Source organism: Acinonyx jubatus, chromosome B1, assembly GCF_027475565.1.
Source record: "Acinonyx jubatus isolate Ajub_Pintada_27869175 chromosome B1, VMU_Ajub_asm_v1.0, whole genome shotgun sequence".
Classification (NCBI taxonomy): Eukaryota; Metazoa; Chordata; class Mammalia; order Carnivora; family Felidae; genus Acinonyx; species Acinonyx jubatus.
In genome coordinates, this window is record NC_069382.1 from 67,327,664 (window position 1) to 67,354,343 (window position 26,680).

At 38.9% G+C, this 26,680-nt stretch overlaps 1 protein-coding gene across 2 annotated transcripts in view; it reads left to right on the top strand.

The window, feature by feature from the left end:
* Positions 1 to 26,680, top strand: part of CB1H4orf45 (chromosome B1 C4orf45 homolog) — a 98,662-nt gene that overhangs the window by 35,739 nt on the left and 36,243 nt on the right. For both annotated transcript variants that reach the window (XM_053216772.1, XM_053216771.1), the window contains exons 2-3: positions 3,536 to 3,768; positions 17,895 to 17,953. In XM_053216772.1, the coding sequence (XP_053072747.1) occupies positions 3,536 to 3,768; positions 17,895 to 17,953 (292 nt within the window). The remainder of the gene's footprint in view (positions 1 to 3,535; positions 3,769 to 17,894; positions 17,954 to 26,680) is intronic.

The window sequence follows — 26,680 nt, forward strand, 5'->3', positions numbered from 1 at the left end:
CAAAACATAAGAGACTCTTAAATATGAGGACAAACAGAGGGTTACTGGAGGGGGGTGTGGGAGGGGGGAAGGGCTAAATGGGTAAGGGGCACTAAGGAATCTACTCCTGAGATCATTGTTGCATTATACGCTAACTAACTTGGATGTAAATTTTAAAAAAAGAAAAAAAAAAAAAGGCCAGCTTCAGACAAAGCCAGGATTTGAATCTACAGTAGTTTAGCTTCAAAACCATATCCTTAACTGTAACTTTAGAATTTCAGTACAAATAAGCAAGTACTGTTGGGCACATGTAGAGGGGAGAGGGAAAGGGCATACAGTTTGTCCAGGGCAGGACGAATAAGAAACGTGGAGCCCCGAAGCCTGGTACAGGTTTTAATGGAAGTACATCTCCTCCCATCACAATGTGGCTCTCACAGGGGAGGAAGAGTTAGGACTGACTGACAGAAGTTGGCCAGCTCTGTGTAAGCACTATAGCTGCTAGTTGTCCCACTAGACAAGTCTTCAGACGCAAAAGAGAACTTTAAAGAAGATGGGCAGGTGAGAGACTTATTAACCCAGGAGCTGCCAACGTCACTGTTGGCAAATGAGCACTAGAGTTTGGGGAAGAGGATGAAAGATGGAGGAAAGCTTCCATATGATGAAAAAAAACTAGAAACATCCTAAGAAATGTAGCAACGATAGCTGAACAGAGATGATAATTGTTAAAGGAAAACTAAAAAGACAATGGGTTGCATGTGAGTTGGAAGTTTTACTCTTAGGCAGGGAATCAGAACCAGCATAGAGTCTAGGCCCTGGAGGAAGAGGTTTGGAAAAACAAAAGTGTGTCATTTAAAGCCAAACACCTGTGGAACTGTCTCATTAAGGAAAGCACATTTCTGCATGTTGCTGTTTGGGTAGTGATACGTGGATCTTTTGCTTTCTGGTAAGGTAAACACCGGGATGGCTGGAGGGGATCTGCTGGAAATGGGGGCCTAGCTTGGCCTCTGGCATCCAGCTGCCTCGGCCTCATAAGGCAGATACCTGCGTCAGTTAGGTGGCCAGGGCGGGGTCTTCCCAGGAATCTCCTGTGCTGTGAATATTGCATCATGCTATTTCTAAAGCACGAAAGAGGAAACAGGAGTTGAGAAAAGTCCAGTGACTTGGCTAAAGCCACAGAGAACCCTGATTGGAGCTCCCTGCCCCTCCCCCCCGCCCCCACATAAACATATTCTTGGTTTGTAGAGTATGTGCACCTTCCATGACACTATCTAAAACCGAGTGCTTTTGATTCAGCTCTCAAGTAACGGCTCTTTTTAAAAATTAATCGCAGGGACAGCTTAGTCAGTTCAGCGTCCAACTCTTGATTCTCACTCAGGCTGGCTGTGATGTCACAGTTTATGAGATCAAGCCCCACCTTGGGCTCTGCACTGACAGAGACCCATGCTTAAATAAGTTTGGGAAACACTGGGTCACCTAAGTGTAAACAGGTTTAGTTACCGTAGGACTTCTCAGAACTTTTAATATGCCTTCATGTGCTGTGGGCAACTAAAAGGCAAAAGTAGCAAGCGGTGTTCCCCAAAGTTTTTGACTATAAAGCACCCCCACCCCACACACATATATTTTCATCGTGCACTCAAGGAAGTGGCATTTGATGACACATTTGGGAAAACGGTGGCCTTAGTGTGCACAGAAGTTTCAGCAAGACTAACCCCCATTCTTCTGTATTTCATCCTGTTCAGAGGAGCCTGCTGCACAAATTCCTTCTGACAGGAGTTTTGTAGGTAAGACCGCAACACCTGTCACATTGAGAAAGAAAATGGTTTTCTATGCTCTGGCCATTCTATTCTTTACCAAAATAGTTATACCTGAGTGAAAACCTGACATGAATAAAAGTGAAGCCACCATGTATCCGTCAAGGGAAATTAGCCACAGTGAGTACTCAGCGCACCATGGGGAGTGATGTTGATTAGGAGGCTGTGAAAACATCTGCCAAAATCATGCATCTGACGAGCAGTTTCACGTTTCCCACTACCTTGGAAAGTTTAGACGACTTCTCTAAGCACAGACTTGTTAGCACATTGACCATTCCTTCCGAGTACCTGGTCAAAGCCCCGGCCCACCCATAAACTCTGCAAACACTGAGCCCCCTGACCCAAGAGCCAAATGAGAGGAGTCACAGGGCCAAGAGGGGCCCAGTTGACATCACAACCACAACATAGCTTCTGCCTCCAACGTCTTTGGTCGACTTCTGGTAACAGGAATGGAGTTTTTTGTTTGTGTCCCTAATTTGTCCATATGATCCTGCAGCAATGTGGGTTCTGGGACTTCTGAAACTCCTCCTGGCCAGCCCCTTACTTTCTACTTTAAATCAGTACCATTCTTCCCGTAGATCTTTGCTCCCCTTTATGTTTCACATCCTCAACTTTCAATACCAGGTTCATTTAAGTGATCCTTTCCAGACCTTCTCATATTTTGGTGTATTTTACCCACTTCCACAATTCACGGATTTCTTTTTGTTCACTGTCTTACATTTAAAATACCAATATTTAGGGGCACCCGGGTGGCTCATCCGGTTAAGTGGCTGACTTTGGCTCAGGTCATGATCTCGCCGGTTTGTGAGTGTGAGCCTCGCGTCGGGTTTTTTGCTGCTAGCCTGGAGCCTGCTTCAGATTCTGTGTCTCCCTCTCTCTCTGTCCCGCCCCTGCTCACACTCTGTCTCTCTCAAAAATAAACATTTTAAAAATAAAATAATATACCATTATTTGTTAAATGTCTCTGCCTTTGGTCATCATCTGTTATAAGCTGCTCTTCTCATCTGAGAGTCTTCTCTACTTTCCAGTTGCTTCTGATACATTTGGGAAATTTCCTAATTCTCATTTCAAGATTTTATCTGTTTAGATCAGACACCCCAATGTCTGAAGGCCTACATCCCGCAAGTGTGGCACAAGTGATATGTCTGGATTGGGGGCATCTAGGTGGTGCAGTCGGTTAAGTGTCCAACTTCGGCTCAGGTTATGATCTTGTGGTTTGTGAGTTTAAGCCCCACGTGGGGCTCTGTGCTGACAGCTCAGAGCCTGGAGGCTGCTTTGGATTCTGTGTCTCCCTCCCTCTTTCCCCCTCCCCTGCTCATGCTCTGTCTCTATCTCTTTCTTTCTCTCTCTCTTAAAAAATGAATAAACATTTTAAAAAAATAAAGATACATCTGGATTAAATTAGTTCTAAAAAAAAGCAGTGGATGGGGGGTAAATAAGAACCCAAGTGTGAGACAGCCTGTCTGGCAATGAAGAGCTTATTAGTTGTGACTCTAGAAAAGTAATCAATCAATCTTTGCTTCATTCCCCCCACCTCTGCTAAAAATTGGAGAAAACACTACTATCTATCTCATTTGGTTATTATAAGGATTAATGGATTAATGTATCTAAAAGGCTTGTAATAGCACCCAGAACCTAGTAAGTATCATATAATCATTAGTATTATTATGTTCACCATTTAAAATGACAAATGCATTTTAGAATAAAGTATAGAGTTTTTAAAAAAGTCTTTCTGTCTTTTTAAGGCCCAGATTATATAAAGGATCATCTACCAAAAATTCATCAGCACACTTCCTATATAGGAGAAAAGCGCCCAGCATTAGAAAAGACTGGAGATCTCAGATATTTATGGAGGCCTGCCTCAAACAGATGCTTACCGGCAAAATATAAATATGAGTATGTTGGTGAAATTGGTTGGGGAATACCAGAGTATGATTTTATCAACCAAACAAGGCTTTGGACTGGCTTTCACATCAAGGTATTGCTCTTAAATATGCTCTTCATAGCATGTTGTTTCGGATTTGAATCCTTTCTGAGGATCCTTCCATAGAAAATGTCATGTTCTTGATTTGTCATTGAGAAATAATGGGATTTGAGTTTTTCAGAAAAATAAATGTGTGAATAAATGGACTTGCTATCATTCTCTTTTAGTTCCTTTAATACATGAGAGGAAAGGCGTGAAGAAAAGGAAGCTGTGCATAATCCAAAAGCATTTGTGTTTGGCTTTGGAATGCATTCAGATTCACACTTCTGCCGCGACATTCACACGTACTTCTCCCATCCTAGCACTGCATTATGAGTGGGTGGTATTAAAAGAAGCCTGTGCTGGACATCATCCACAAGCCTAGAGAGTCCCAGATCTTTAAAAGGCACTGTGTTGATAATGACCTTGTATCAAATAAGCCAGGGTAAGTAGCCAAAGGGTGCTTAGAAATCTTGTCTTATTTCCATTTGGTGTTGTGTATATAGGCACGAGCCCATACAGTCTCCTCTGAAACAAGAGAGAACCCAGGTGACTTTAGAAGAAAAATCTGAGAATTCAGACTTTTTCCCCAGGCAGGCCTTTGCATTATCTGAAGACTGAACATGTATCAGTCGTGAAATAACTGGAATTTCTCAAATGCTTAAGGCAATATGGTACAGCATTACATTGTACCGGCTAACAAAAGAAAAACCTTTTTCTGGCCCAACGTACGGCAGTGCAACAAAGTGGTTGGGAGCTCAGTCTTTGAAGTCAGACGGACCCCAGATTCAAATCCTGACTCCGAGTTAGGTTTAGCTCTGTGACCCTGAGCTAGCGAGTTCACCTTTGTGTCTCTGCTCCCTTCTCTTCCACATGGCAGTGGGTGGAGTGCCCGTGTTGTAAGATCACCTGATCCTAATGTAGTTCTGCTGCCTACTAGCTGTGAGTGGCCTTGGGCAAGTTCCTTAACCTCTGTTCTTCTAGGTCTTCGTTATGCATCTTAGTATTTACCTTACTGGGCTGTTGTAAACGTTAAGCAAGTTAATATTTTCAAAGTGCTGGGAACAATGCCTTGCACATATCAAGTACTCTATGTATTTAATAGTATTTTTGTTTTGTTGTGAGGATTACACAATGAGAACACAAGAATACACCATGATGCCTGGCAAGTGGTTGACAGACAAACGTCAGCTCTCAGTACTGTGGTTGTTGCATTTAATGTTACTCAGGGTCATTTAAACAGAACAAATGCTCAGGTTCTTAAACTGTGTCCTATTCGCTTAAGCAAGAAAGATGAAGACCAGACATTTGATTAAATATCAAAACTGGCCACCAGGGAGAAGAGCAAGCAAGGTAGCTTGTTGGAATGAAGTCCATAACTTTGGTTGCCTTTTTGCCTCTCTTTCAGTGACACCTTGCTCTTGTACACGGCCCTCAATCTGTCTGCCCGTCTTGAGTGTGTAGATAGCTTCCCTTCCTTCTTTATCTTTAAATTAAGAACACATTTGTCTATTCAAATGAAGTGTATTCATGTATTCCTTGGACTTTGAAGCAAGCTGTGAATCCAAAAGAGATGTCAGCCACGAGCTAGTCTTCCAGGAAGGTATTTATTCTGTTTCTTTCATTCATACTTCACAGACGGCTTTAAATCACTGCTCTGTTTGGTTAGCACTGTCTTCTTAACCCCTGTGAGATTGAGGCTGAACCATACATTGATTTTCTCCAACTTGTGACACACTCAGAAGCTGGTCTTCTTTGGCATAAGCTGTAAGAGCTGCTGCTTATCATTGGTGCACTTTCTTGGCTCTGGCTTGTTGGCGGGAATTGTTTTCAAAGGTTTACCTGTCTTATGACAATCTTGAACATATATTAGAGGATTCGTCGGACACAGAACTTCATAATGAAAACAAGATTCACTGAGGATGACTACAGTTGGCCCTTGAACAATGAAGGGGTTAGGAGTTCTGACCACCTCCCATACTGTTGAAAATCTGTGTACACTTTTTGATTCCCCAAAACTTAACTACTAACAGCCTCCTGTTTGACCTGAAGCCTTAAGGATAATATAAAATAATTGATGATGATGATGACATTTGGAATATTTATTATATACTATATTCTAAAACTAAAAAAAGAAAGTGTTATTAAGAAAATCATAAGGAAGGGAAAATACGTTTATAGAACTGTAATGTATTTATCCAAAAAAATTCCACATATAGGTAGACTTGTCCTGTTCAAACCCATGTTGTCCAAGGGTCAACTGTACATATTAGCAAATAACCATAACTTATAATAATAATTAGCAAATAACCATAATTTCTGCAATTTACCCAGCAGTTAAGGCCTAGACTTTGTCATCAAGGCTGCTAATGCTCCCCTCCACACCCAGGCATGGCTGCCTCTCTACATTCAAGGCAGATGGCTATATTCGTTTTTGAGTCTAGCCTCAGACTTAGATTCCTCATCAACCCAATGCTTCAGGCAGCTACCTCTGGTCAATACAACTTGGTGTGAATTGACATGTCAGCTGATACAAACACATACACTCCATTCATAAAAATGAGCTCCTAATTACAAACAGTATATGAGAGTCCCTGCCACTAACTCACCTTCCTCCTCACCAGGTGGTTGGTTAATTCCTTAGTTTGATGTAATTTAGGGCAACATCTCAAGGCACTTCCTGTTCTTTCTCTGGTTCCTTGTCTTCAGTGGACCCCTTCTACATCGCTCCACCATCCTTGTCCATAATAACCCCAATCAAGATGGCACTTTATTTCAGTCCATCTTCAGAGACTCCTCAGTGTCTCTCACTGCGATTGATCAGAATTTTGGTTTGAAGCACAAACCTTCACCTAGTGGATGTTTATAGCCTGAACAGCTGCTCTTCCTAATCCACTGCTCCAGGTTTAGAGAAGACTGGCAGCTAAGGAAACTCAGGCACCTCCACTAGACTCTTGGCAAAATGCCTGGGGCAGCTGCTTCGTACCTGGCAATGGTCTCTCCTATTTGGGGCACTAGGAGGGTTCTATAGATCATCTGGATTTGGGTAGAAAGATAATAACTTCCAGGCTGAGTGACACCTGAAAAATTTCTCCACATCACAGAGGTCAGTAAAAATCACAATATTGGGTTTCTCTTCTGGATCTTTTTTATGTTTAGGTATTTCCTCCTCACTTTTATATGCAATGCAATGTCATCATAATGCATGTGTATATAAACCAGCAAAGATCATTGCTTTCGCTATTATCTTAGATGGAAGAGCAGTACATTCTTCTTCTTTTTAAAAAAAATGGATTTAGCCTCTGCCAAAATGTATGTGTCATTTCTGCAAGAATATATGAAGATCATTGATTGAACCAATTCTTTTGGTTTCAAGCCCCGTGCTAAACTGAAGGGCATTTCTAACTCCTTCTTAGCTGGGCACGTCTCCTCTCTCCTGGTCTTTCTTTAACCCAAACCTCAATAGTATCAGCTGGCTTTCTGATGGCCATTTTCTTCTCCCACCCTGACCTCATAACCAAAGGATTTAAGTCATTTGGTTTTCTCACAGAAATAATGTTATACTGGACTTAACGACTAACTCTTCAAGAGTGTGATCCCAAAGACAATATTAAACCAATTAATCATAACATATATTACAACCAATATATCATGGAGCATAACAACTTGAAAGTCTATAGGAAGTAATAAAGAGAACTAGAAAAGCCCATCAATATATTTATGTGTGATACAGTATAATATAATAAAAAGTATAATCTTCAAGACTTTGAGACTTCTGCCTCATTTTTAACTGCCACAAATTCCAGTGTTATGAAATAGAAGTCTTCTCTGTGACAGTTTTAGGGATATTTGAACAGACTTTTGATGAGACATTGTGTTTCTTGCTGGCTGCGAATAGACCAATCCAAGATTGGTGGCTTCATTAGACATTTTCTCTTTGTGAATTTATTTAGAGAAAGTAAACGTGGGAAGAGCTGGAGTATTTGCTGTGTGAGGAGGCTTCTGTAATTACTTGCATTTTACAGTTGAAAACTGAGGTACTGGCAGGTGAGTTTCCTTGTCTGTGGCTGCACAGCTAGGAATTGGTAGAGCTGGGATTTCAACCCAGGCTGTGAATTCAAGGACTTACTTAGCAGGAGTACTGTATTTCACCTGAGGTGAAATGACAGAAAATGGAGTCAGAACCTTCGACTTGAAGCCAGCATGTGAAGGGCACATCTGTGTTGTCGCTGTTCTGTAAGACAGGGTCTGGCTGGCGGCAATCCCAACTGCCTTCTCTTATAGAGTGTGAATTCTTTCTTCATGGTTCTCTCAATTTTCTCCCAGCTTTCCATTCTGCTCCATATGCACCCCACAGACTTCATTTACAATATTAAAATGAATTATGAGTAGATATCACCCACCTATTTGATATAATGAGAAATAGCTTGATATTTTTGAGTTTTTTTTTTTAATTTTGAATTTCTATTTCATAAGCACTTTGTAGTGCTTCAAAACATATCATCAAATACAATCTTCAGCATTGTGGGAAAAAAAAGAGAAGAGAATGAGGTCCTAGTGAACCTCCCCTTCCTTTCTTGTGCTAGCCCAACCCCATGCATTCTTCCAAAGTGTCCACCTTCATGCAACAGTATCCTAGAAAATATTCAAAATCACCTGGGAAAAAGTATTGCCGGTACGGAGGTGATCACTATGTAGACCACCAATCACATATTTCAGGATGTCTGAGGGTTTTTCACATCAAATTTCTTATTTACCTCTGGGTTTATTTAGATAAATCCGAAACAGTCTCATTAGAATTCCTAGGATCTCACACTCCTAATCTCCAGATGTTATTATCAATACAGAAGATTTTTAAAAAGATAATAAAGCTCCCTTTATTAACCAAGTTATAAAGGGAAAACAGGAAATAGCTTTTCTAAAATTAGGCACCTCTTTGGATTGCTGCTCCAGATGGGCGTGTGTGTTTAGCTCTCACTTTATACTTCCTAGAGTTATTTGCATCCTAACAGTTTGTGGTTTAATATAAAAATAATTACATTAACACCTTTCATCCTTAGGTGCTGTATAAAGTCATGCATTTTCTGATCCCACAGAAAGCCTTCTGTGAGGGAGCGCCACATGCTGACCATCTGTGAGGGAGGAGGAACATTGACGAGGGAGGCCAAATAACCCTCCCTTTTCTTGAAAATAATATATTAACACCATTAACCTCCTTATACATAGATGTTATATTTTCCCCATTTTACAAAACTTGGCTTTGTAGGATGCCTCAGATAAACTGAAGGAACTAGTTACCTTATAAAATCTTACTTGTAGCTGAACTTCTGGAAAATAAATTTTATGTTGAATGTTCCCTTTCTCTAACAGACCATGAAAACAATAAGGGAGGCATGTATCACTGCTTTGCATTCTGTATTGTGTTCAAAGCAGTTCCATGAGGAATAACATTTATGGGATGGAAAGCATCTGTGTTGGTAGCTAGGGACACTGCCACTCTATATCTTACTGGACACCCCAACCCTGCTGACCTGGTGCCCCAACCAGGCACAGGGCTTTCTCTCTCCTGTTGAGGTGACTTTATAGATACCACTGGTGAACCGGGAAATAAATACATCTTAATTTTCACATCTTTTGTTAAGATGTGGAAATGTGAAAAAAGAAAGAAAAAGAACTTTGTAATTTAGTGCCTAGGGGATGATCTTATTCCTTAATTAAAGAAGGCTTAAAATATCCCATGGTGGTTACTAACTTTGTAGGGCCTGACATAACATCTCTAGTATGTGTCTACTGGTAAACATATTTTTTTTTTTTTAAATCACACTACCTAAAGTTAGCAATTAAGCAAAGGCCATTGGTTTTCAACAAATATCATTTGATGATGATAAAGAAATACAAAGCTAAGAAAAGACTGTATAAATGAGAATGGGTTCTAGTAAACCTGTGGTTTAACTCGAAGGCCCGCCTCCTTTAACTATATCGTCAACGAATTGAGACTTGGGCGCCATCTAATCCCCCCAGCACAAGTGGCTAAAATACCAGGACATCTGTTTTCTAAATCTGGCACTTATCCTGGCTTTTGAAGATCTTTGGGAGAAATTCTAGTCTAATCTAACTATTATCAATTTAGGAGTATAGTTCCCCCTACCATTCAGGTACAACATTCCCAGAGTACCTCGGTGGTATTGACAAAAATGCATAGAATGCATAGCAAACAAGACTAGCAATCTGGAGTAATCTCTTCTTTTTCCAAGACTGAACCTAGGATATCAAGAAATCTTAGCTGAGCAAACTGACAATGATTCATTAACTATAGGGGATCCCTCTTATGTGGTCCCATCTCTGTCTTTGGGCACCAAGAAAATGGCACCGAAAATAAGTGCTGTTAGGAATCCACGTGAGCCCCCTTAGTTGTGGGAGAACTCACAGGAAAGTTTTCTCTGTGTTGTTGAAGTTTTAGCGTGGCTCTTGTCAGCAACAGGACTGCACAATCTGGCCACAATTCCAAATGGCTTTAAGCAACTTGAGGTCTGAGATGGGTTTTACTGAACTTTGTACTGACAACAGCAACACCACTTCTACTGCTTAGGATGGTGAAGATGATTATCTGGAAGTGATGGGGGATGGGTGCTGAGATGGCTTCACTTCTGCAGTGTCTTTGTCGAGAGACTAAGTTGCAGAAGGGAAGAAATGAAGTTTTAAGTGTGCATTAGATTGAGAATTATTCTACTCCTGGCTTATTCAATAGTCATTTGAAAACTATTTGCCATCTTTGTTTTTTTGTTTTGTTTTTTTTTTTGTACCGAAACTGAGTTATACTGTTACTGTTCATACGGCCTGAGCTGCCAAGCCTGGTGCAATTCTGTGTTGTAAAGCTAATTGGACAATTAACTTGGGAGAGGCACACTTTTTAGCCTTTGAATTAACAACAGTGCCAACACATTAGAAAACTCCAAGGGTGAGAACTGTTGCAAAACAGGCACTTGATTATATATCAGAAACCGCGCACTAAGCACAAAGAGAGACTTGGGAAACTCTCATGTAGCTTTTCTGTAGTGCAAATAGTTGAATCCGCTCAGATTTCAGACCCTGGTAGGAATCATCAACCCACTCTGGATAAAGGGCTGATAGCAGAATGGCTACTCAACACAAATCCTAACAATTTCCAACAGAACAAGTTCTAGTTTTGTTTTAAAAGAAAATCTTTGAGTACCTTGAATATAGAATGAATAAGGAGAATGTTTATAGCCCTGGAGAAGTATGGGGGGAAAAAACAGATATTTGTTTTCTGAGAATAAATGGGGCAACTAGCATTCATGATGCTTTTCAGGACAAATCTATGTTTGTGGCCTTAATGAAAAATGGAATGCAACTTACAAGCAAAAGTAGCCAGTTGAAGAACTTCTCATCTTCCACTTTTTCTCTCTTTGCATGCTATGCTGCCTATTTTTTATAATGTCTCGGTTTATCCATCTATAAAATAGGAATTGTGTTAGTTTTCTTTCTTTTCTTAAAATTTTGTTTTTTAATAGTCTCAGGAGTAAAATTTAGTAATTCATCACTTATACATAACACTGAGTGCTCGTCCCAACAAGTGTCCTCAATGCCCATCACCCAATTAGCCCATCCCCCCCCCCAACACCTCCCAGCAACCCTCAGTTCATCTCTAGATTTAAGAGTCTCTTATGGTTTGCCTCCCTCTCTGTTTTTATCTTATTTTTCCTTCCCTTCCCTTATGTTCATCTGTTGAGTTTCTTCAATTCCACCTATGAGTGAAATCATATGATCTTTATCTTTCTCTGACTTGTATTAGCTCTCTATTGGGCATAGATTTAGCAGCTTAAAACAGCATTCACTTATTTGTTCATAGTTCTGTAGGTCAGAAGTCCCAGAAGGCATGGCTGGGTTCTCTGTTTGGGTCTCAGGAGGCTGAAGTCAAGGTATCTGCCATGGCTGTGATCTGATCTGAGGTTGGGGGTCTCTTCCAAGTTCATGTGGTTGTGGCAGATTTCAGTTCCTTGTGGCTGTAGGATTGAGGTCCCACTTCTTTGCTGGCTATTAGCCACGGGCTGTTCTCAGCATCTAGAAGCTGTCCACATTCCTTATCATGTGGCCCCCTCCATCTTTAAAACCACCACAGAGAATCTCCCTCATATCAAATCCCTCTCATGTTTCAAATCCCCTTTTCCAGGAAGAGCCCAGACCCTTTTAAGGGCTGACCTGATTAAGTGAGGCCCACTGAGGATAATCTCCCTTTCTTCAAGTCAACTGATTTAGGGTCTTAATTACAGCTGTGAAATCCCTTCACAACAGTAGTTATATTAGTACTTGGTGGAATATCTGAGAGAAGGTGTATACACCAAGGGATGAGAATAGTGGGGGGTCATCTTAGAATTCTGCCTAACACAGGGATTGATGATGATGATGATGATGATGATGATGATGATAATAATAATCGTAATACCTTAGAGTATTGTTAAATGGACTCAATATGTGTGTACAGCTCTTCTCATAATATCTAGGATAATGTTTCAATAAAGGGGATCCAGTATCACTAATGTTTATATATACTATATTTTCTTGCCTACACGGATTTTTGAAATATATTATTATAAGTACATTAAAACCATGATGGAATATCTTGCTCATTATTTGGGCACTCCACAGAAAACAGAGATGCTGGGGCCATAGTCAATATACTCACAAAACCCAATGCTTGATCTATTTGCTGGAAGTTGATGTTTTAATTCAAATTATTTAAAAACATTGCAGTTAAAAAAAGAGATACTAGGATATAATTTATGTTGGAACTCAAGCCCATGTATAATGTAGCATAAAATGAATTACAGGTCTCTGTATTGTTCATTTTTTGCATTTTAATAAAAAAAATGCATCACAGAATCCATGCCTTAAACACTGACATTTTCCAGAAAGAATTGTTTTGTTTCTACTCATGCTCTGAATATAAAATGAATACTTCAAATGCTCCATTCATACAAAGGCCTTTATGCCCCCTTTCTCCCTTCAATAGTTTCTGTCTAGAATAGGCAACATTATGCAATTTAGTGATCCAGCTATAACAATGAGAATGCTTCTCACTGGCTGTGGGAAGAAAGACACCTAAGGGGTTAACAGTAATATTTTGCAAATTGAGGCAAGTGAAGAAAAAATACATTAGCATAAGAAAGGGTAGCCTTAGGGAATTTTCCACTCAAATGTTTGGTACTAAGAGCTCTATGTTACCAAGGAGGAAGATAGAGAAGAGAAACCCTAGTGTCTATGCATTCTTGAAATGCATTGCCATTGTATTCATTATACTGGTAAGAAAGACCACACAGTTACAGAGATGGAAAATAGTTCTTTATAGTAATAAATAAGTAAGTAAGTAAATAAATGAATGAATGAATGAATAAATAAATAAATAAATAAATAAATAAAATTGGATATATTAAGAAAAGCATGTTGACTCAAGTATAGCAAAAACACCAAGAGGATTCCTCAGTGATCAGTCCCAAAAAGATTTCTTAAGTATGTCAGGACTAGACTAGAGGTGGTTTGAGATTAAAAGTGAACGTATTAAGCAGTGATTCCAATTGTTAACTAGAATGGGCCCCAAATGTCTGCAATTAACTAACTCAAATTTAAGTTTTTAATTCATTTCAGAAATTGTATCTAATTCACAGTACCTGAATGTAGTTAGCAGGTATTTCCCTTTTATTAATGTCTTATTTAATACAGCTTATTTAAAGATTGCTTGATAGGTAATACTGACTTTTGAGTTATGATTATTTTTGCTGGATAAAAACATTCAAATTAACTAATTTCCTTAAGATAGAGACTATACTGGGGTGCCTGGGTGGCTCAGTTGGTTAAGTGTCTGACTCTTGATTTCAGCTCAGGTCATGATCTCACAGTTTGTGAGATCGAGCCCCGAGACAGTCTTTCAGCTGACAGTGTGGAGCCTGCTTGAGATTCTCTCTCCCTCTCTCTCTACACCTCCCCCACTCATTCTCATTTTTAAATAAACATTAAAAAAAAAAAAGACTTCAGCAAATGGTGCTGGGAAAACTGGACAGTGACATGCAGAAAAATGAACCTGGACCACTTTCTTACACCAGACACAAAAATAAACTCAAAATGGATGAAAGACCTCAATGTAAGACAGGAAGCCATCAAAATCCTTGAGGAGAAAGCAGGCAAAAACCTCTTTGACCTCGGCCATAGCAACTTTTTACTCAACACGTCTCTGGAGGCAAGGGAAACAAAAGCAAAAATGAACTATAGGGACCTCACCAAAATAAAAATCTTCTGCACAGCAAAGGAAACAATCAGCAAACTAAAAGGCAACTGACAGAATGGGAGAAGATATTTGCAAAATGACATATCAGATAAAGGGTTCGTAACCAAAATCTATAGGGGATTTACTAAACTCGAGACCCAAAAAAACAAATAAGCCAGTGAAGAAATGGGCAAAAGACATGAATAGACACTTCTCCAAAGAAGACATCCAGATGGCTAACAGACACATGAAAAAATGCTCAACATCACTCATCATCAGGGAAATATAAATCAAAACCACAATGAGATACCACCTTGCACCTGTCAGAATGGCTCACATTAACAACTCAGGCAACAACAGATGTTGGCGAGGATGCAGGGAAATGATCTCTCTTGCATTGTTGGTGGGAATGCAAGCTGGTGCAGCCACTCTGGAAAACAGTATGGAGGTTCCTCAAAGAACAAAAATAGAACTACCCTACGACCCAGCAATTGCACTACTAGGCATGTATCCATGAGATACAGGTGTGCTGTTTCAAAGGGACACATGCACCCCCATGTTTATAGCAGCACTATCAACAATAGCCAAAGTATGGAAAGAGCCCAAATGTCCGTTGATGGATGAATGGATAAAGAAGATGTGGTATATATATACAATGGAGTATTACTCAGCAATCAAAAAGAATGAAATCTTGCCATTTGCAACTACGTGGATGGAACTGGAGGGTATTATGTTAAGTGAAATTAGTCAGAGAAAGACAAAAATCCTATGACTTCACTCATATAAGGACTTTAAGAGACAAAACAGATGAACATAAGGGAAGGGAAACAAAAATAATATAAAAACAGGGAAGGGGACAAAACAGAAGAGACTCATAAATATGGAGAACAAACAGAGGGTTACTGGAGGGGTTGTGGGAGGGGGGATGGGCTAAATGGGTAAGGGGCACTAAGGAATCTACTCCTGATATCATTGTTGCACGACATGCTAATTTGGATGTAAATTTTAAAAAATCAAAAGTAAAATTAGAAAAAAATAATAATAGCTAAAGTATGGAAAAAGCCCAAATATCCATCGATGGATGAATGGATAAAGAAGATGTGGTATATATATATATATGTGTGTGTGTGTGTGTGTGTGTGTGTGTACAAACACACACACACACACACACACACACACACACACACACACTGGAGTATTACTCGGCAATCAAAAAGAATGAAATCTTGCCATTTGCAACTACATGGATGGAACTGGAGGGTATTATGCTAAGTGAAATTAGAGAAAGACAAATTTCTATGACTTCACTCATATGAGGACTTTAAGCGACAAAACAGATGAACATAAGGGAAGGGAAACAAAAATAATATAAAAACAGGGAGGGGGACAAAACCTAAGAGACTCTTAAATATGGAGAACAAACACAGGGTTACTGGAGGGGGTGTGGGAGGGGGGATGGGCTAAATGGGTAAGGGGCATTAAGGAATCTACTCCTGAAATCACTGTTGCACCATGTGCTAACTAACTTGGATGTAAATTATAAAAAATAAATTATAGAAAAAAAAAAAAAAACCTCAAGAGATGTGAACAGAAGTAAAAAAAAAAAAAAGAGAGAGAGAGACTGTACTAATCAGTTGTTACCTGTTTCTATGGAGATGCTGAATTAGTTTTTGAATCAGTCTTTCATGAATTCACCTGTAAAACAAAAAAAAAAAAACATCTTTTTGATTCTGCATTTCACTAGATTGAACACCACATGCAGCATGACTGTCCAAATAAATTGTGATGGATTTCATTAATAAATTAAGATGAGAAGCGTCAGTTTATTTTAGGTGAATATTTTATGACATTATATGTACACTAATAGCTATAAGAGAAAAGGGTGGCAAAAGAATCTGTTGCTTCTCTCTTTCTTCCTTTCTTTCTCCCTCCCCCCCTTCCTTCCTTTCTTTTAATTTTGAGTAAGCTCCACACCCAATGTGGGGCTCAAACTTAAAACCCTGAGATCAAGAGTCACATGCTCTACCAACTGAGCCAGCCAGGTGCCCCTATTGCCTGTTTCTAATAAAAGTCTGTCTAGATTAAGATGATGCAATTTTTGATTACTAAAAATGAGAACAAAGATCAAAGATGATTGTCCAATTCCTGGAAATTTTGTCAAAATGCTGATAATAAAGTTATTTATAAGTTAATTGATAAGGTCAATTTTTAGGGCATCACATGTCAGGAATCAACTGAAAAACAAAGTTATACCATGATCTTACCACTGTATACAGATTGCCACTTTTCATATTTTCTATGGTGTAATGGGATAACCTTGCATTTAAATCTTGTTTTTCTTGGGACACCTGGCCGGCTCAGTTGGTTAAGTCCCGACTTTGGCTCAGGTTCGTGAGTTCGAGCCCGGTGTCTGGCTCTGTGATGACAGCTCAGAGCCTGGAGCCTGCTTCAGATTCTGTGTCTCCCTCTCTCTCTGCCCCTCCCCACCTTGTACTCTTTCTCTCTCAAAAATTAACAAATATTTTTTAAAATCTTTAAACCTTCTTTTTCTTGTCCCTTCCTTTGTTTATATATTTTATACATAAATATTAAAGAGCTAGAAGGGACCAACATTTCATCTTCATCCCTGAGAAGATGACTTAAATAAATAGATCTGCTTTGTCAACACAAATAACTCTGAAGGACTTGATCAGGAATGTCCTAAAGTAAGCTTGAAGGAAAAAAAAGAAAAGGGGAAGAAAAGAAAAAGGACTAAGTAATTCCTCTGATGTTGGAATTATAATTTTGCTACTTTTTGAGATGTTATGAATGTAGCCTCCCATATCAACGTAAGTGAAAACTGCATTCCAAAACTGAAGTGAAATACTTTTTATAATCCATATCATGGTTTCCCAACTCTAGTATGGCAAACTCAGCAATGATTATAAACCAAAACGCTTTTCAATAAAAATTTGTCACCTCTGTTCCCCATGCTTATTCATAAGATGTGCCATCCAGGGGCGCCTGGGTGGCGCAGTCGGTTAAGCGTCCGACTTCAGCCAGGTCATGATCTCGCGGTCCGTGAGTTCGAGCCCCGCGTCAGGCTCTGGGCTGATGGCTCGGAGCCTGGAGCCTGTTTCCGGTTCTGATTCTGTGTCTCCCTCTCTCTCTGCCCCTCCCCCGTTCATGCTCTGTCTCTCTCTGTCCCAAAAATAAATAAAAAACCTTGAAAAAAAAATTAAAAAAAAATGTGCCATCCATTGGTCAGTTACTGGGGTAAAGTAGCCCATATAGAGAGGTCATTTATTCAGCGATAACAGATCATTTCAATGTTCATGAGAGAGTGTGGGGATTATTGGATTATTTTTTTATGTGGGAACTGGTTCTAAGATACAAATATTTTATCCACATTCTAACTTACGCTTTCTGAAAGGAGTTTTCAGATCTGCACTTTACCACAGGCTGTATATAACCCAGCTCTTTCCTACATTATTGCCAACACACTTGCTAATTCTGTGAAGATAAGGTGAAGTGAAAAGAGCTAGACTGTTTGAGTCTGAAAAGTGGTTTAAAATACCTGCGTATTTAGAGAGAGAATCATAAAAACAGAAAGGAGCTTAGAGACTATGGACTATACTCTTCCTGCTGCTAATATCTGTCGTTTTACAGACGGGGAAAGTAAGCACACAGGATCATATTTATTTTACTTCTTGTATTTTTTTACTCCACTCAAGAATCAAAGGCTATGTTCTTTTAATTGTATTTACCATTGATATTTAACTTCCCAGACTGACTCCCTTTTTGACTAGGAGTATAAACTGTTAGACATATTGGTATCAATTTGCCCTGGAATTAGGTTACATTAGTTTTCTTTCTTTTGCAGTATGGAGAACAAAGTCAAGCCACTATTGATAAAATAGGACACAGATACCAAAATCCATGGTAAGCACATGCTACTACATTTTAAATTAATTAATTAGCCAATTAATTGATGTGTTTCCTTCCTAAACTAGTAACAGGGTTAATTTTTCTTTAAGTATATTAACGCTTTATTTCTTTTTATTTCAGGTACATTTCTTTGTAAAACTATGAATTTTTATTCCTAATAAAAACACAATTTTCATGGTCTATTAAGTTTAATTAAGGGCAGGAAAGAGGGGCAGAACAGGCACAGAGTAAGCAACTGTTAGAATATAGTGGAGAAAAAGAGAACCAGCCTGCAGCTATTAAGAGTAGCAAGTGGATAAGGTAGATTTAACTATATAAATAATGCTTTCTGTGAAATAGCAACAATATAATCTTTTTGGTTTAAAAAAAAAACCCTCATTTCATGCTGTTGGCCTAGAAACCATCATCATGGGTAACCTTGGTTAATAAATGTAATTCTACTGAAGTCACACATCCACTTGAATTCATGCTATCATAAGGCAACCTAAATTAAACATGTCCACCTCAAGGTATGTTCAATTACAGGAAAAGAGCAAAACGTAGGTTTGTCACATATAATTCAGCTTCCTAAGAGGGAAGGGATCAATCAGCATTGCTTTTATAAGACTGCAGATTCAACATGTCTTTGTTATCCTTAGATTTTTGGAGGTGAGAGTTTCTGGAGCCTGTTTCACTCATTTTTACTTGTTGAAGGATATAGCTATTATCATGTGCAAAATTAATGAGTTCCAGTCTCTTTTTGCTCTACCACAACAACATAAATTACCGAAAAGAGAAAAGCCCTCAAACCCCATGTCAAAAACCTACTAGTCACTACAACACAATCCAAGACAACAAAAGATCTCATTGGGCAATTCCTGTAACTTACAAAGCAAAGCCTATGTTTAAATCCATAGAGAAATAGTTACAATTTATTTCTTGCAAAGCACACATCCTCATTAAAATATCCACCTCACTTGATCAGATAACATTGCAGGCATCTATCTACAAATGCTCTATCAAGTATTTCTAAGCCAAAAAACCTCATTAGAGTCCACTGAAAATCAAAGAAACTTCAACAAACTTTGGTGATAGAAGTATGAAAATCTGCTGTATTTATTTAAACATAGAAAACTTGTTAGAAAGTATCTGAGAGGGACACCTGGGTAGCTTAGTTGGTTGAGCATTAGACTCTTGATTTTGGCTCAGGTCATGGGATCGAAACCCACGCTGGGCTCCACGCTCAGCATGGATTTAGCTTAAGATTCTCTCTCTCCCTCTCTCTCTCTCTACCCCTCTTCTTTGCTTGTGCACTCTCTCTCTCTCTCTCTAAAATAATAAAAAAAAAAAGAAAAGAAAAGAAATAAAATATCTGAGAAATATTGAAGCTTTGACTACTTTCCTTGGATGAAAGAATGTTGGCTATGTTCATTTTTAGGGAATATGATACGGATTATGCCAGGTCATGACATGCAAACATTTATAAGAAGACTATACTTAAGAAATTGTGGATTCAATTGGGAAATTGGAGATTAGATATATATTTGTATAAATCACAAAACCAATCTGCATATGTTAAATACTGACTGTGTAATGAAGACAATTATAATTACAAAATGATAACTAGAAAAGTTTAAAAGTTTTTAAAGTTTATTTTTATTTGACAGAGAAAGAGACAGAGCAGGGAGGGGCAGAGAGAGAGGGAAAGAGAGAATCCCAAGTAGGCTCCATGCTGTCAGCACAGAGCCCTATGCGGGCTCAATCCCACAAACCATGAGAACATGACTTGAGCCAAAATCAAAAGTCAGATGTTCAACCAACTGAGCCACCCAGGCACCCCTCTCATGCTGTTTAGTAACTTTTAAACATTACAAATATAATTCATCTTTGTGGCAACAAATCAATCAATATAGAGGTTTATTAAGAAAAAGTTAATAACCTGCTCTATTCCATCCAGCTCATGATAAAATATTTCATTACAAAGGATATTAATGGGATATAAAGACTTGATTTTTCTAGGGACACTACTGGGCCTGAGGGTCAGAGAAGTGTTCACCAAGTAGGTAATTATTATTATTTTTTTAAAAATGTTTTTTTAAGTTTATTTATTTTTGAGACAGAGAGAGACAGAGCATGAACGGGGGAGGGGCAGAGAGAGAGGGAGACACAGAATCGGAAGCAGGCTCCAGGCTCTGAGCCATCAGCCCAGAGCCCGACGCGGGGCTCGAACTCACAGACCGCGAGATCGTGACCTGAGCTGAAGTCGGACGCTCAGCCGACTGAGCCACCCAGGCGCCCCACCAAGTAGGTAATTATTAAGGTGACTTCGGAAAGATGAGCATAAGATCAGTCCTGGCAGAGTGAACAGCATGAGCAAATCTCCAAGGTGGGAAAGAGAATATCAGATTAGAACCAGGGGGGCTAGACTATGGGGATCAGTGGGAGGGAAGCAAGATGAGTGTCAGATTTCATAGAACCTCATAGCTAGGTTAGGGAATTTGGATTGTAACTTAAGAACAAAGAGAATTCATTGGGTGATTTAAAGTAGAAAGCAACATGATCTAATTTTTAAGATTACTCTGGAATGTTGGACGGCTATGTAGAGAAAGAATTGAAACTTGGAGGAAGATCAGCAAGGAGACTGTTTCATAGGCCCATCTTGGGTTTTCAGTATAACTTGCAAACAAACCAAAATAAATTGTGATTACGTAGGCTATGGGGGAGGAGGAAGGATTTGAGTTTTCAAGGAAATGCAGGCTTTAAATAAATGGAAAAAAAAAAGAAGAGGACACGGTATTTGCAGTCATCATGGGGAATAAGAATGTATTCAGCATTCTAATGAAGCAGATTTTAACATCATCTTAATTGTACAAGTGAAGAAATTGAATTTCAGAGGTTAAGTTCCATGACCAAGGGTCACAGTGCTAAATATTTCAGCCAAATTGACTGATCCCATTGATCTGGGTTGGGATCTGGGTGTGGATATTTTAAAAGGTCTCTCTGAGTGATTGCAATGTGCAGCCTGGGCTGAGAACCACTAGTGAAGAAAGAAGGGGACTGAGCCTTGGGGGGTGCCCACACTGGGGACAAGATGAATGAGAGCTACAGTAAGAGAAAGGAGCCCTGGAGGAAGGGCCCTTGAGACAATAGAAGGCTTGGAGAATTTCAAACAGAGGTGTTTAATACAAGGAAATGGAAATCCAGGAAAACAATAACAGACAAATGTTTGGAAGTTATCAGTGGTCTCAAAAAGCGCACTGAAGGAAGGGTAGGATGATTTGAGTCAACACAACCAGCACTAAAGAATTTTTGTCCAAAAGAAAAAAAAGAAGAATTTTTGTTCGCTGACATAACGGAGGCAAGTTTACTCTGTTTTTGAGACCAGAAGTCCAGTAAAGGACAATTAAAGGATTTCCTCCATTCTGAGGCATACTTTTTAAACTTTGGCTTTCTTGAAATCAGGATGTGTTTTATAATAGCTGTTTACAAATGTTGTATACAGATGTGGTGCCTCTTTTTTTTTCCCTCCCACGTAAAGCTGTTATTAAATCAACGGTGTGTTATATAATTTATTGCATCCTAAAGGCCAATAAAGATATACTTTGACAAACATGAAATGAAAACCTGCCCTGTGCCAGGTGCTCAGAATTAAAGAATTAATAAGCAGGGTCCTCCTTCCTTTCCAAAAGCTCACACACACACACACACACACACACACACACAGATGTAAACAGAAGATTTTAAAACAATATACGTTGATGGAGAACAATTGCAGTAACTGTGTGTGGGCTACTTCTATTTTCCCTTCTGAATTAAAGAAAACATTCTCTTGTTTCAAATATCTTAAGTTTCTCTAGATATAGGACCCTATGGTTAACTCATTTTCATACGGTCTCTTCTATTTGCACTTGGGTGTTTTCCATTATATACATATGGTATTTCTAATTTCAACAAGAAGCATAAAAAGCACAGATAGGAAATGAAAGAATAGCTTCCAGTCAGATTAAAAGAGGTCATAGGAGAATGCCCCGTAAACAGTGAACCAGTAGGGCTTTTCATTTTAAGAAGTTACGTGAGTTCTGCAGAAGCTGCACGCCTTTACTGAAGATCGTGGGGCATGGAAATATTTTGTTTTCTTCTTCTTTTCCTTATGTTTCACACAGTGCTTGGCATGTATGGGCACTCCATTCATATTTGCTGAATCAGATATAAAAGACAAATCCTAGTTCTTATACTCCTAATGGTGCAAATTGGTATAGATCAGGCCAGAGAAGCTGGAGGAATTCAAGCAATGAGAACTTCCTGAGAGAGATGAAATTTAAGCTGGGTTTAGAAGGAAGATTTTAGGAAAATCTCTGGCTGCCTCCTTGGGTGGATTTTTTTACTCATGCAAATGAAAGACTTGCTGAGGTGATTATATCAACAGAACTATTCACAGGTAAATATCATTCCAGGAAGGAGCTGCTGACCTGTCTCTGACCTAACGTCATGACAAAGTTGCCTCTTTGCCAACCAGAGCCCATGATATTAGCCACTTATTTGCTAATTTGTAGATTTATCTTAGGGATGGTGTCTTCATGAACACTTCAAGTTCCTGTGGACAGTAGATGGGGGTGGAGGGCAGTAGTCAAGAAGGCTGTAAATTCCAAGGCAAAGACAAGCACACACGATGTTAGCCAGGAAAAGAAGAGCAGCAAAAGTCTTAAAGGATCAGAAGTAACGACAGCCTTCTCTATCTTTTCATTTACTTGGGAGTCACAGAGACACGGCTCTTTCCAGAGTGCTGTTTCTCCCGATCTGCTTTCTTATTGTCTGCCTTCTCGTAATGACAGGATTTGCTAGTCAGCACCATCCTCAAGACGTACACAGCATGGCATCGTTGAAAGAGTGCTGAGCTGAAAATCAAGAAAGATGGTTTTGCTAGGAATTTATCCTTCCCAAGGAAATAATAAAGGAGATCACAAAGGTTTTGCTAAAAGGAAGTCCAACAGTGTTTGCAGTAATACAAAGTCAGAAACAACCTAATATCTCCCAAATAGGAGACTGTGAAGAGTTAGAAAGCAGTATCACAGTGATTAAAGCCTGGGCTCTGCAGACAGATTTCCTGAGTTCAAGTCTTAGCTTTCACACCTATTAGCTGAGACACCTTGGAAAAATTATTTAAATTATGTATGCCTCAATTTCCTAATTTACATAATGATGGTAGCAGAATCTACTCCACTGGGTTGTTACATAGATGTATTGTTATATACATATCACTTAAAATAACACTTGTGGGGGTGCCCGGCTGGCTCAGTTGGTAGAGCATGAGACTCTTGATCTCAGGGTTGTGAGTCTGAGCTCCACATTGTGTGTAGAGATTACTTAAAAATAAAATCTGAAAAAATATAAAATACTTGGTACATGCTAAGTACTCAGTAAATAGTGTGACCATGTAACTTATCACCCAGTACAGGATACTTTTGAGAGTGAAACAGAAAACTAATCAAATGGGTCACCTGAACAACAAACTAAACTGAACAAATCAGGCTACTCTATTAATAAATGTTTCTATTAGTTAAATAAATGAAGTACATTGAAATAATATAGCAAATGCACTTATTAGAATTCATATTATACATATTGTTAGCTAAAAACAAACAGTATAGAGATTTAGTATGGGATATAAATTCCATACTATATCTCTAAGTTAATCTCCCAAAAGTAGAACAGAAAGTCCAAGAGATGGAAATGAAAAATGGAAAAATATGAAAATAAAAAATCAATTAAAATTAAATTAGTCTAATAACTTACCAATAAGAGATCTAGAAACAGACCAGAAAAAAAACCAGAAGGAAATCAATAATACAAGAAAATTTCTCAGAAGGGAATAATATGAATTTCCAAATTGAAAGTTTTCATCAAAGCAAAAAAAAAAAAAAAAAAATCCAAAACAAAACAAAATATATAACAAGTCATGTCACTGACAAACTTGGTTATCATAGGGATGAAGAGACCATTTTAAAGCTTTGGAGAGGACAAATGGGATATATACAAATGATCAGGAATCAATAAGTTATCAGACTTCTTGACAGCAATACCAAACTCTAAAAGACAATGGGACAATGCCTTCCACATCTGACACAAAGTGACTTCCAAACTAGAATTCTATACCCAGCCAAACAATCAAGAGGGAGGGTAGAAAAAAGACATTCTCGGGGCACCTGGGTGGCTCAGTCAGTTAAGCTTCTGACTCCTGATTTCGGCTCAGGTCATGATCTCCTGGTTCTGGGTTCCAGCCCCCTGTTGGGCTCTGTGATGACAGGGTGGAGCCTGCTTGGGATTCTCCGTCTCCCTCTCTCTCTTTGCCCCTTCCCTGCTCTTGCACTCTCTCTCTCAAAATAAATAAATGAAACATAAAATAAATAAATAAATAAATAAATAAATAAATAAATAAATGCATGCATAAATAAATATTTTCAGACAAGTATGTACAAAAAATAAATACACCTCAAAGCATTTTGTCCTAGGAAGCAACTGGAAAATATTATAGCAAGACAATGGGGGTATAAATCAAGAAAAGACAAAAGAAGACAACGCAAGAAATAAAAGACTCAATGCAAGAAACAAATTTCCTTTGACAGGCAAAGAGAATTCTCAAGGTGGTGTTAAAGGAACATACCAGGAATATGGTTATACAGGGCCCAGGGGTCTATCAAATCAGATAGGAACACGACAAATGGAGGCTTCAGAGAGAGCGTTTATTGTATGCAAATATTGGGTTAACTTCCAAAAGAACTAAATGAGCTAAAAAGTTGTTGCTTTTGGAGAAGAGAACATTGGGCAGGGAGCAGGGAGCAGGGAGAGAAAGGGAGTATTGTTTTTACTACAAGCTTTTTAGTACTATTTATAGGTATTATGTACCTATACCTAAATTATTTCATTAAAATTGAAAAAAATTAACACTGCATTATGCACAATGTACAAGCATTTTATTTTGATAAAAATAACAGTTAAGTAGAATAGTCAACTAGAACTTTAGCAGTTTGGGCCCTTAAGTTGAAAAAAATTTCTGTCTAAAACTAGAACTTCTAGTATTAAAGAAATATTCACTGACCTGAATAAACAGGGCTTTCTGTTGACTCCGAAAGGTGTAACATGTGCCTGTATCTGGCATTAGTGAGGGGATGTGTAGAAAATTGCTGGTTTTATTCCATAATGAAACACTGCCAAAACCAGTCGTTAAACTAGCACAGACTTAATGACAGCCACTACTTTAAAATATATTGGTATATAAACGTGTGCTTTTTTTCTTGGAGCTGTTTTCCTCAAAACAGCCATAAATCTTGACAGCTTTCTATTTTTAAGGCTGTCCGTGCCTGGCCCACTGGAGGGATTTCCGTTGAGTGTTAAGTAACAATATTCTGTAACTTTTGAAATCATCAGCACCTGCTTCTGTTTCGGCCCCTTTGGTCCATTACCTAAAAGCTGTCTTTGCACTTCCTTCCACCAAGCCTCCTCCCCTCCAGCCTCCTCTTCAGCTGGGTAGAGAGGGATGTGGGGGTTTCTCATCGTAGCTGCAGGTGTTGTTAGGTCAGCAAGAACACCCACAGCTGTCACCGCTATAGCACCACACAAATAGCCGGTGCCCATTTATCTATTCAATAAATGTCCACCTGCCAACTGTGTCCCAGGCACAGTGCTGGGTCTGGGGGTTCGGGTGTGAACAAAACAGACATTATTTCCTGCCGTCTTTACATTCTATCAGGAAGGCAGGGCAGAAACAGCCTATAACACGATGGATAATTTAATTGTAGGGCGTGCCATAGGGAGGAACGCAGGATGCATGTAAATGTTTCTTATGGAATGAATTAATATTCCTCACCACAGGACAGAGCACTTACAGCAAAAGGGTAAAATGCAACCATTTTGGAAAATCTACTGTTTTTGAAAGAAAAGTGAGCCAAATAAGAGATGGTGTTGTTACTCCTAAGAGGAAGCTTACTAGGCTATCACTTGATGCCCAGGTGTTCCTTTCAGGACGTGGCTCTTCACAACACATTACTCTCCGTATAATTTATGAAAGATACGGGTGTCTGAAGTGTGTAAGAAAGAGGCACTATCAATTCCCTGGCCTATCATCTATAATTTCTCAGCATTTCAGATGTCAGAACTGTAGCTGTTAGAGCCTGTTCAGAAGACCAGGGTTACTGAGAGAGCAGCTGCTGGGCCCAACAACATGGTTTATGGCAATGAAATTCAAGCAAGCCTTGCAAACTAATAGTAAACAGATGAGCTAAAATTTTGGGCCAAGGCAAAGAGAGTTTACGTACTGAAAAGAGTACAGAAAAACAAGAATGAGGTATGTTATAAGTGTTCAGCATGTTTTTATTTCACTATTACCTATTCAATTTGGTAAAGCCGCAAGCATATTGTGATCATGAAAATCTTAAACATTCTTACATCACCAACATTTATATAAATGGTTTACAAGAGATCAACAGTATCACTTAGCTAATATCTGTAGCACCAGATGAAGCAACAGAATAATAATCACTCAGCCCATTTAATGTGCATTACTATCATTTCTGCTTATCATTATTTCCTTTACTTTTTTATAAGCCCACTCATAATTTTAGGTTTCTGTAACTGGAAGATCAAGACTCTGCAAATGGACAGGGTTGTGCTTAATCCCCTTATCTCACATGAGAAGATGTGGATCTTATGTTGTCATAAATGTAGATCCTCTCTAAACCTCAGTTT